Source organism: Strongylocentrotus purpuratus, unplaced genomic scaffold (genome assembly GCF_000002235.5).
Source record: "Strongylocentrotus purpuratus isolate Spur 01 unplaced genomic scaffold, Spur_5.0 spur5_scaffold_1, whole genome shotgun sequence".
Taxonomy (NCBI): Eukaryota; Metazoa; Echinodermata; class Echinoidea; order Camarodonta; family Strongylocentrotidae; genus Strongylocentrotus; species Strongylocentrotus purpuratus.
The window spans coordinates 5,038,575-5,050,775 of NW_022145594.1; the positions used below are offsets into that span (position 1 = coordinate 5,038,575).

General features: G+C 42.0%; 1 protein-coding gene across 1 annotated transcript in view; it reads right to left on the minus strand.

The window, feature by feature from the left end:
- LOC585963 overlaps positions 1–12,201 on the minus strand; it is a 140,194-nt gene that overhangs the window by 2,663 nt on the left and 125,330 nt on the right. Inside the window, 14 exon segments of the mRNA XM_030978245.1 lie at positions 227–615; positions 1,696–1,917; positions 2,730–2,946; positions 3,349–3,511; positions 3,640–3,803; positions 4,262–4,426; positions 5,841–6,035; positions 6,637–6,756; positions 7,202–7,381; positions 7,891–8,133; positions 8,607–8,702; positions 9,476–9,700; positions 10,270–10,382; positions 11,618–11,765. Of these exon segments, the coding sequence (XP_030834105.1) occupies positions 227–615; positions 1,696–1,917; positions 2,730–2,946; positions 3,349–3,511; positions 3,640–3,803; positions 4,262–4,426; positions 5,841–6,035; positions 6,637–6,756; positions 7,202–7,381; positions 7,891–8,133; positions 8,607–8,702; positions 9,476–9,700; positions 10,270–10,382; positions 11,618–11,765 (2,640 nt within the window).

Below are 12,201 nucleotides of genomic sequence, written 5' to 3' on the forward strand. Positions count from 1 at the left end.
ATTCATTTTGTCTCTCTTCTACGGCCTTAGTTTATCTGTCACTTATATCTACACATAATGCAAGACATTTCCTCTGGGCTTTATTTCATCGAGCAAAAGGATTTGGGTGATTTTAGGGTTAGGGTAAATGTATAGTGTTTTGTGCAGGGTTGAGTTTGGTTGCTATGGAATATTGATAATGGGACCATCATCTCCTGAGCATTGGTTTTTAGAACCCCACACTTACCTTGAAGAATTCTCGTAGGAAGTACGGGTTGGTATCATCAGTGAGGTCGTTGACCTTGATGTGCGCCAGACAATGGACGATGACCATCACGAACTCGCCGACCGAGTCCAGCCTCTCGTGGCGCACAAACAAGATCTTCTTCGCATGCTGGTAGAAGAACGAATGCCTGAACATGTTACGTTTGTAGTCATTCTGTGGGAGTGAGGATGCCAGGAGGAGCGTGACGTCGGGCATGCGCAGGGTCAGGCGCAAGAGACGAGTGACGAAGACGCCGAAGCGGTAGACGATGAACTGGCTCGGTGAGATGCTGTCGATGTCGAGCGGGGTGATCTCGCTTCCCAGAATCCATTGTGCATCCTTCAAGTCGATGAATGGGTCGTTTACAGCACCTGTTGAAGACAGAGACATATACATGGTTAGATCCTCATTTTATTTTGAAAGAGCAACCCTATTGTACATTTAACTAATATCCTGCCATGCACGCTACCGTCATAGTGCTTTGTACATGGTGGGAGTGTCGTGGTCGAGTGGTTTAAGGCGCTTGACTGTAGATGCGAAGGTCGAGGGTTCGAATCCCGACACGGCACTAATATCCTTTGGCAAGATATTTACCTGCACTTGCTACTCTACACCCAGGTGTTAAATGGGTACCCGGTAGGATGCGAACGTTCATGTGGTTGAACGAGCAAGTGTGCGCCTGTAAAATGGCGACTGGCTGGAATGCTCCCCAGGGAGTGGAAAATGTGCACACATTGTGTGCGGGTAAGCCTGAATCCGATGACCGGGGTAATAATATATCTGTAAAGCGCTTAGGTACATCGTTGGATCGGTGTGATGAGCGCTATATAAAAAACCGGATTATTATTATTATTATTATGCGAGCGAGCCATTGCTTCACTGCTTTGTGCATGCTTTTACGCATTCGTAATGGCAGTTATTGTTTATGCTCATCGTACTGTGCTGTGTTTTTTTCACGCGCTGTTCATAGAACTATTGTGTTAATCAGTTTATCTCAAAATACACTTCGCACAATGGGGATTAGTCCTGTGGCATGAGTTAACAACAAAATACCAGTAGAGATACATCTGTAAAAGTTTGCAGGATGAGAAAATGATGCCAATTGCTGTATTGCAACTCGCCATACACATTGTGATCCCAGGCAGTTAAAAAAGATGAGCCATAAACTTGGTTTAAGATACGTAACTACTACTTCACAAATGAGTATCAAACAGTTTTTGCGAACTCCTCCACACCCCTTTTGACAGTCAAGCAAATCTGCCTTCTTTTGTTTCTTGAACTCTTTCAGCTCTCAACAGTAAATTGATTTAATTAAATCTTAAAGGGATATTTAATCTGCTGAGAGCTGGAAAGGCATCCACTCTTTGGAAAATAATGCAGCATTTGGATCCTTTTGCAGAAGATGTTTCTAAAATTGAGAGAGAAAGTGGATTCAAGAGATGGCTACTGACCTTTGACGCCATCCTTGAATCCAAGCGTATCCTTGAGCATCTCTTCAATCTCTTTCAGATCGGTGAAGAAGGGTGACGCCATGAGAGCGGAGTACATGGCCTGGTTGACCCCCTCGGGGAGGTCAGGCTTGTCGTCCAGACCGTCTTCTTTTCTCTGGGCCCAGTCTCCGGGGTTCTCAGGACGCCAGGAGTTCACGCTGTTCTGGTTCAGCTCAGAAGCACCTGGTTATAACAAAACAAGAACAAGAAAACATGAGGGGCTTTCTGTCAAAGCTACACTCAATTCCGATAGGCGCGTTGGCTCAGTTGGTAGAGTAGTGGTCTCGTAATCTGGTGACCCGAGTTCGAAACAAAGAGGATGCGCTAGTGCCCTTTGGTAAGGCATTAATCCTCATTACCAGGTCCCTTGGAGAGGACCTAGAGCCGTCGGTCCTCTGGTTGCTTACTAACAAGCGTTTATGCTTTCTTAGCAGTCAGGTAAAATAACCACCACTCTACTACTACACTGTACTACAATATATTGCTCTTAACCAGATCTTCTTAAGGTCTTGGGATGCCAGGCATTTGCACTGTTCTGATTGAGCTCAGAAGGACCTGGTACAAATAATGACATTGACAGATAAACAGTAACAGCTCCTTGTTTACAAATGCTTATGACATACAAGGATACCATATGATTTTACCAAAATTACATGTACAATATGTTCAAACAGTACAATATAGAGCCTGAAAACTGACATCCCTTGACATAGTGTTTCCTGTGGTCTCACTGACTACTGTCTTGAGCCTTGTTCACACAACAACCACCTTAACCACCTAAAAAACAGCCATACCGTTTTTTAAAAACCTGTATTAAATGAGTGGGAAGACGCGAGGGATGAAAGGAAAGACAGCACAACAAAAAGCCCCTATACATTCTACCTGATTGTGAAGCATAATACACTCATGTCATTTACAGTGATTTTTGCAACATCGGAATCTGGCTCTAAATGGCCTATTTGACCCTTGACCTGACCTATGGGGGTCCTTCATACCTTTCTGTTTAATGAGATTCATCTGGTCTTGTGTTCTCCTCTCATCAATATCAGTCTGGTTCCTGATGTCTCCCTGGATCCTTGCCATCTCCTGTTCCTGCTTCTTCTGCTTCCTAGCCTCCAGTCTGGCCTTGATCCTCTCAGCGTTCCTCTGCTGGTCCTTCTGGAAGTTCCCCTCGAACCGCTTCATGTTCTCGTTGTGCTCCTGGAGGAGTTTCTGTTGATAAGGGAAATTTAGGTTTTGGAATTAAGATGTTAAGTACAATGAATGATATTACTGTTAAAGATACTCATGGTCTTTGTCGTCGTCGTCGTCGTCATCATCATCATCATCATCATCATCATCATCATCACCTCCACCATGCAATCCCCTTCTTCATCATAATTGTCTGATAGTTTGTCATCACAATCAATAAAATCATTTATCTTCATCTTCAGTCATCATTCCTCTCATCTTCTTCATCTTCATGATCTCCCCCTTTTCCCCTTCTCTTCCTTACCCCCACTACCATCAAAAACATGATTATCATCTTTCATCTTCATCCTCATGATCTTCCCTTTCTCCCCCTTTCTTCCTTATCCCACTACCATCACCATCACAATCATCATCTGTTCTCACCTCCTTGGCAGCCTCGTTGCCCTCACTGTGTTGGAGCTCCTGCTGGAGACGTCTCTCGGCCTCCTCCTTCTGCTGCTCCTTGGCTCTCTGCTTCTCCAGCTGTCTCTTCCTCTCCCTCTCCTCCTCACGGATCCTGTCGTTCTCCAGCTCAGCCTCCAGGGCACTGTCAGCAAAGAGAAATAATTAAAGTGACTTGATAACATTGTCATTGTCTCAGATTCTGAAACAGTAAGGGGTCGGGTTAGGGGTAGGGGAAAATACATGATCAATGGGGAAAATCAAGTTACTTACGCAACTTCCTGCTCCATCTTTGCCTTACGAGCATCATCCCTTCTCTTCTTCTCAGCCTTGATGCTGTCCAGTTCTCCCTGCATCTGAGCAACCTTGGTCTCTCGGAACTTCTGGGCGTCGGCTGCTGCCTTCTCGGCAAGCTCCGTATACTGCTGGACAAGTGCCTGAGGGTAGGAATCAGAATTGGGTTTCAATTAAAATGGAATATACAAGTATTTGAATCTGAATTGAATTTATCATACATTAACTGAATTCTAAACTTCTACTCAGACCTTAAAAACGGTACCTTGCTTTAACCCCTTACTTAAAACCTAACCTAAGACCCAATTGAAAACCTAACCTCATTCCTTTGATAAAATAAGGCTTGAAGCAATTGTTGAAGGAGAATATGTTGGAGGCACCATCTCCATGAACCATTGTGGTCAATTTGATGGCCTTTGTTGGTTTGTTTGATGGCATTTGTTTAGCTTGTTTGATGGCCTTTGTTGGCTTGTTTGATGGCCTTTGTTGGCTTGTTTGAGGGCCTTTGTTTAGCTTGTTTGATGGCCTTTGTTGGCTTGTTTGATGGCCTATGTTGGCTTGTTTGATGGCCTTGTTGGCTTCTTTGACTATATAACTATACCTCTTCTGGAGAGAGATCCCTCATGGCTTCAGCGAGTTCCTGGAGCTGCTTCTCCCTGAGAGACAGACGAGCCTGGGCCTGCTTGACCTCCAGGGCCGGGAGACAGTCCTTCACGGCCTGATCTATCTTCTGGGCTGACCCACGGTCAAACTCGGCTAGTTGTTTCTGTGGATGATGGAAATTTGTGTGTAAAGGTGACTAACATAATTCAAAATTAATTGAGATCCACTGTCAACAGAGGATTTCATGTTACTCAAGGCCCGTTCAGATACAACGCAACAATTTTTTTTTTAAATGATGAAGTAAAGTGCAATATGCCTCACTTTTTTTTATCTTATGACACAGAGCTCAGTGAATTATGCAAGTCCATTGTTGTACGTGGTTGCTATTCATTTACAAGAAGAAGAAAAGAAAAGGCAAGTTTATTTTAGCAGTGGTTTACCACGCTGCATCTGAACAAGCCTTTAGTCCTTTCTTGGGAGCCACAGACCAACACCAACTTCAACCCATACCCCTCTACCAATTCTACCAGCCACTCCCTTTGGTCTCATCTTATGCTGTTTATGTAGAGTTCCCTTGTTATCGTTCAGCTTACCGGTAGACATGAAGCCAAGGTTAGCCCCATATAGGTAGCTCACAAAGTAAGCTCACCAAGAGCTAGCTCACACCCCTTACCAACTCTACTTATACCATTTCTACCAGCCACACACCCCTTCCTATTAGTATATTTTAGTCTCACCTTCAGTTGTATCTGCAATCATCCTTCTTACCTTCTAGCTCACCCGGAGACATGGAACCAGAATTGGCCACCAGCTCTTACCCCCTATCACCCCTTTCTCTACAATCTCTACCAGCCGCCCCCCCCCCATTCTATTACCCCTCATTCTTCTGCAATCTTTGTTCTTACCTTATGTTTTCTCTGCTGGGCCTCCTTCTTGTCCTCCAGCTCACCAGGAGACATGGAGCAAGAACCACCCACCAGCTCCTACCCCCTATCACCCCTTTCTCTACAAACTCTACCAACCACGCCCCATTCTATTACCCCTCATTCTTTTGCAATCATTGTTTTATCGTATGTTGTCTCTACAGGGCCGCCTTCTTGTCCTCCAGCTCACCCGGAGACATGGAGCCAGAGTTGGACACCAGCTCTTACCCCCTATCACCCCTTTCTCTACAATCTCTTCCAGCCCTGGCCCATTTTATTACCCCTCATTCGTCTACAATCCTTGTTCTTACCTTATGTTGTCTCTGCAGAGCCTCCTTCTTGTCCTCCAGCTCACCAGGAGACATGGAGCCAGAGCTACCCACCAGCTCTTACCCCCTATCACCCCTTTCTCTACAATCTCTACCAGCCACGCCCCATTATATTACCCCTGTCTATTACCCCTCATTCTTCTACAATCCTTGTTCTTACCTTATGTTGTCTCTGCAGGGCCTCCTTCTTGTCCTCCAGCTCACCAGGAGACATGGAGCCAGAGTTGGACACCAGCTCTTACCCCCTATCACCCCTTTCTCTACAAACTCTACCAGCCATGCCCCATTCTATTTCCCCTCATTCTTCTACAATCCTTGCTCTTACCTTATGTTGTCTCTGCAGAGCCTCCTTCTTGTCCTCCAGCTCACCAGGAGACATGGAGCCAGAGTTGGCCACCAGCTCCAGGAACTCCTTCTGCTGGGCCTCTACCAGGGCATCCCGATCCTTCTGGAGATGCTCCGTTGCCTTGGCCTTGATGCGGGCCATCTCAACCTCCTTCTCCTGCTCCATTTGCTCCTCCTAGTAAAAAAAATAAGAATTCCAAATTATGGAAAAGCTTACAACTATATATACATGTAGCTTCATTACACTTCTTTACTATTGGACCTGGTTCCGTTACTTTCAAGGATTATGCATCTTAGGTACCGGGTAGATAATTTTGATGACTGCATTCACACTCTTTCAGACCCTTCTGGCAAAAATCTGTTTTCTGAACACCTTGTAGCTTTTGCTTGAGAACACTTGGGTTTTACCTTGTCATATGAAACTAAATTTTCTACAATGGTTTAAATATACATGATATTGAAATATGCTCACAATCATACTGTCTCCGAGAAGAATTTTTTGTTTTAAAGTTATTCTTTGTCCTGTACACTGACGTTTCAGTCATGTGTTAGAGAAGAGAGACTCATGTGAAACCCTTTGAAACCCATGTGACTGACATGTGATTATCATGAAACAATCATGACTATCATGTGACCAATACTTTTTTTTCACTGTCATGTGACCATTACATGATGAGATGTTTAGTATTTTACAATCTTGTGACCATCACGTGACTATCATGTGACTAAAGTGTGACTGTCCTTTGACTGCCATGTGACTGTCATGTGACACTTACCTGGTGAACCTGTTCTTTGATATGTCGTTGTCTGAGCACTCTGTAGATGACATTCTCAGCCTTAGAAGTCTTATCAGTGTTGAGAGCATCCACCAGGGCACCACGCTCAACATTCTTGTGCTAGAGATAGACAGAAAACAATAATAAATCAAGAGAAAAAACATCAGCAGAGGCACGTAATTTGTAAATGTAAACAAAAATACACATTCTACCCCTTTATTTACACATGACAAGTACTTTTACACCATTTCTCCATCAAAACGTATTCACCATCTATCTATCAATCTACAATATATCCATCTATCTATCTATCTAGGGAACCCTAACCAGATGACATTTATTTTTTTGGTCCCCTCCATACATCCATCTAAAATCTATCCAAATCCATTTTTCTATCCATCAATCTGAGAAAAAGTTTTCTGATAAAAACATATCTAACAAACAGGTAAATTGTATTTAAAGGTTCATTAGGTACAAGTCTCATTGAGAAACAAGGAAAACAAAATTTTTGGTCTTTATAGAGTAGAGAGGTAGTCTTTCCATACTAAAGAAAGTTTGACTGTACCTGATTGTCAGCGAGCTCATCCCTCTCAGCTCTCTGCTTGAGTAGTTCTTGTTTCATCTCAGCAGAGTGCATCTGTTTCAAGCTCTCTCCCTTCTGTTCTTTCCTCTTAGCGATGCGCTCGGCGATGGCCGCCCTCTGACGATTCTTCTCCTCGTCCATGCTCTGGGAAAGGTGCTCCATCTGGAAGATTGGATTAGAATAGAGAGATTAGGTTAGATTTAACATAATATTAAATCAGCTCAGATTAGATTAGATTATGAGACTAATCTGGAATTGGAAGGATGCCTGTTGCTGTTCTTGTCTTAAGCCATGCTTTGAGTGTGGATACCCTTCTGATTTTTCAAAGAAATTATACAAGATAACATATGGTTCTACAAGTTAACATTAGATTAGATTAGTTTATATCAGATTAAGTTTGAGTAAAGTAGATTAGGTGACATAGGATTAGATTAGAAAGTTGCCCTCTGCCAATTCTTGTTTTACTTCTTTTGTGAACTTAAAGTTTTGCAAAATTGACAAAGACAGCTTTTTCTTTGAAAATGCCACAAATGCAATATTTTTTGTAATTCAATCCTTTTGCAGCATAAACCTATTACTTAGGTCAGTTGCAAAGTTTGCACAAATGTCTGGTTTGATGGTATGCAAATCAACAATAGACATCTTCTAATTTTTGTATCAAATTGTCATACTTCTTTCTGATGTTTTTCAATCATCTCCTTGGACTGATCCTTGTTGAGTTGCTTTCCCTTCAGCAGCATCTCCTTCTCAAATGCCTGCTGTTTCCTTGACAGCACCTCGCCCTTCTGTTCCTCCAGCTGGCCCGCTACGGCCCCCTCCAGACGGGCCTTCTCCTCCGCCAGCTCCTTGGTAGAGCGCTTAAGCTCCATCTGCTGGCTGATTTCAAGGGCCTCCTGCCGGTGCTGCTGGTTCTCCTGTAGGGATCCAGGAAGGGGGTGGGGACATTGTTAAATCAATCAATCAATTAGCTCTTTGACTTCCTTGAAGCTTAAAGAGGTTTATCAGCAGGAAATTACATGGCCTGGCAGCACTCAAGAAGAATGTATGGACAAACTTACATGTACATGTACTTCCCCTGTCATAGATAATGCAATCTTCTTTTTCTAAAGGCATTAGACAAACTGGGAATTGGGCCAACTGGAAATTAGATTACCTGAGCAATAGACTAAAATGGGTAGTAGAATTATTGGAGATTAGACCAAATGGAAATTAAACCAAATAACTTATAGCATAAATGGCCATTGGACAACATGATAACTAGACAACATTATTATTATACCATGTAAATATAGTAGACAAACTGGAAATTACCATTAAATCATAAATGTCACACATGTAATTCAAAAGAAGTATTCTGTAGAACAACCACAAAAATGGAAAGACTTGCCAGAAGTTTGTTTTTCTTGAAGGCTGCCTCCTCATCGTTGGCACGGTCATGGACATCAGTAAGAGTGTCTTGCCCTTCATCATTGCCCCTTAGGACCTACAATAAAAAGGAAAAGATTACAATTAAGATATGAGGAGATGAATGCTACAAAAGCTAAATGAATTTACACAAATAAATAACTTCTCAGTCGGTCTTTCTATTTCTACCTCTCCCCCTCTGTCTCTGGAACTCTCCATAAAAAATAATGTAATACTCTATATGAGTTTATATTATTGTCAATTACATGTATTGCAGGTACACGTTTTTTGGTTTCTCTCTGAAGATCCCCCCCCCCCCTTCTGTTTCTCTGTTTCTCACTCTAAAAACTGTCTTTTGTTTACATCCCCACTTCCATCTTTCTTTCAGTCTTCTGTCTATCTCTTATTCTTTCTTTTGTTAAACTTTTACTATCCCACTTTCTACTTCACTTTGTCTATACTTTTCTCTCTCTGTCCTGTACTCCTCCTACATATGGTATCTGGGTAGTTCCTTTATTTACTTATTCTTTCTACTCTCCCAGTCATGTATGCTTGCTCTGTCACTCTCTCAATCACTTTCTATTCTTTCTCTCTTCCTCGTTCTCCCTCTCTCTCTTCCCCCCTCTTTCTCTCTTTATCTCTCTCTCTCTCTCCCTCTTTCTCTATCTCCCTATCTCCCTCTCTCTCTACCTCTCCATCTGTCTCTCTCTCTCTTCCTCGTTCTCCCTCTCTTTCTTTCTCTTTCTCTCTCTTTATTTCTCTCTCTCTTTTTCTATCTCATTATCTCCCTCTCTCTACCTCTCCATCTGTCTCTCTCTCTCTCTCTCTTTATGCTCCCACCATTATCCTCACCTGTTGTTTGCTGAGATGCTCCAGTTCCTTTGCGACCGTTTCCTCCTTAAGAACCTCTTCCTTCAGTCTCTTCCTGGCAGCAAGCTTAGCCATGAGATGATCTCTCTGATCCTGTCTGGATTCATCCAGCTTCTCCTGGCTGCTCTCCTTGATCTCCCTGTACGCCTCTAGGAGCTTCTCTTTCTCCTCTTGGGTCAGATCATCAGCCTCATCAGCAAGAATTTGCTGCAGGAGCAAAGAACAAAAACATGCAACATCAACCCTCCATTCTGTTTGAGGTAGGCATTTTTTACCATCATTTTTGAAGCAAAACATGCAACTTGGTTAACTTACAGACATTATGTCAAGGTGAAAATGTAGATAATATTAGATGGCTTTTCTTTTGTAGGACACAATGGTGTATCACACTTGCTATTTCACTAATGGTGCTGACTAGTGAGATATAACCCTTGTATCCCAGTGAAGACCATTCACTAATACAGTGAAACCTGCCTATAAAGGTGGTCTTTATAGGCAGGTGGTCTTTATGTACAGATACCTATAATACATGGTTCAATGAGATACCATTATTAAGGGGAAAAAAAATGTGGTCTTGGTAGACAGGTGGCCACTAAAGCAGGTTTGTCTGTATATGATTATTTCAATACTGACCTTGTATCCCAGTCAAGGCCATTTACTAGTACAGTTTCTCATTAAATCATGTACTACAGGCACCTGTCTATAAAGACCACTTTTCTTGTCTGCCTTGGAAGGCCTTTATAGACAGGTTTCACTGTATTTATTTCAGTACTGACCTGGATGGCTTCCTCCACATCCTTGAGTTGTTTCTGCTTGTCCATATCTGTGAGGACCTCCATAGCTGCGCTGATTCCACGGGTACCATCAGTGTCCTCTTGAGCTGCATCAGCTGAAATACAATATCATAACAGAATATTTGTTTTAATTTATCTAATTTGATTCTCAATAATGGTAATCCAAAAAGGATATTAGCCAGTGAGGTGTTACCATTAACATCATCCTCATCACCATTCACATTGTTACCATCATCTCTATGACCATCATCATCACCATCCTGCTCCTCCTCCTTATTATCATCTTTATCATCATCAACGTTAAAGCCTGTCTGTACTAGTTTGGCCAGGAGGAATTAGACCTCCCTGTGTGGTCACTGACAGGTGGTTATCTCATCAAATCGGCTCTCAATTAACATAAGAAAAAGGGGATCATGGGTGACAAACTGGTAACGCTTGAGGAATGTTTGCTATATAGAGGGAGCAAGTAGTTAAAAGTAGTGCAGTCCCGCTTTATTTACTTAATTTGATTCTGAATAAATGTAATACAAAAAATATATTAGCCAGCGATGGGTCACCATTGGTTCTGCCATCACTCTTATTGGGATTCTCTTCTGAAATCATTCCTTGTTATGCACATTTACATCATCATCACCATCATCATCATCATCATAACGATCATAACCATCATTACATTCATCATCATCACCATCATTAAAGCCTCACTGTCCTACTTGTAGCAACTTATAATTGCTCCCTCTATATAGAAAACTTCCCCAAATCAGTGCCTGTTGGTCCCCCATGATCCTCTATTTCTTATGTTATTTGAGAGCTGAATTGATGAGATAGCCACCTGTCAGTGACCTTGCTGTGTGGTCTAATCCCTCCGGGCCAAACTAGTGCAGATAAGCTTTAACATAATTACCATCATCTTCATCATCATTATCACACCACCAACTTCATCAACACCATCATCACCATCATTACTATTATCTTTATCATCATCACCACCACCATCATCATCACCGCCATCATCATCACCATCATCATCATCACCGCCATCATCATCACTGCCATCATCATCACCATCATCATTAACACCATCATCATCAACATCATCCTCCTCCTCCTCCTCATCTTTATCATCAACACCACCATCATCATCAAGATCATCATTAACACCATCATCATCATCATCATCATCCTCATCCACCTCCTCCTCCTCCTCATCTTTATCATCATCAATACTATCATTATCACATCACCAACATCATCAACACCACCATCATCATCGTCATCGAAATCATCACCCTCATCCTCCTCCTCCTCCTCCTCATCATCTCTAACTCACCTGCAAGGTACTCCAATGCAATGGTACTTTCTGGGTCCAGACCAGCTGGTAGGAGGTCTTTGGCACTCCTGGTCGCTCGTCTTCCTTTCATTCTATTCCTCATCTTGTCTTTCATGTTGGAGTTGGTCTTCGTGTTCGTCGAAGCATTCTACATCACAACAACAAAAATGTTTATTTATTTATTTATTTCTGCATGGTTCAACAGTATACATACTCAGTATGATCATGACCATCACGGTAGTAAACACTAGATTACGATCATTATACATTTGCAATTGTAAATAATACAGATGCATTATACAGAGTTATGACAATATAAGCTTAATGCTTGAGAGAATTGCCACACCTTATCATCTAACGATATATTTTGTTAAAGTGGTAGAAGAAAAAAAATTAAGCTACTACTAGGCTAAACTACTACTAAAATGAGGCTACCTTGGGTAAACAAAACATATTATTATTATTATTTGTATTATTATTATTGTTAATATAAAGTGGCCCTTTCAGTCCATCTCTGGAACAAACTCCCTTTCTTCTTTAGAAATAGAACTTTACTAGATCTCTTAAAAAAACAACTAAAAACA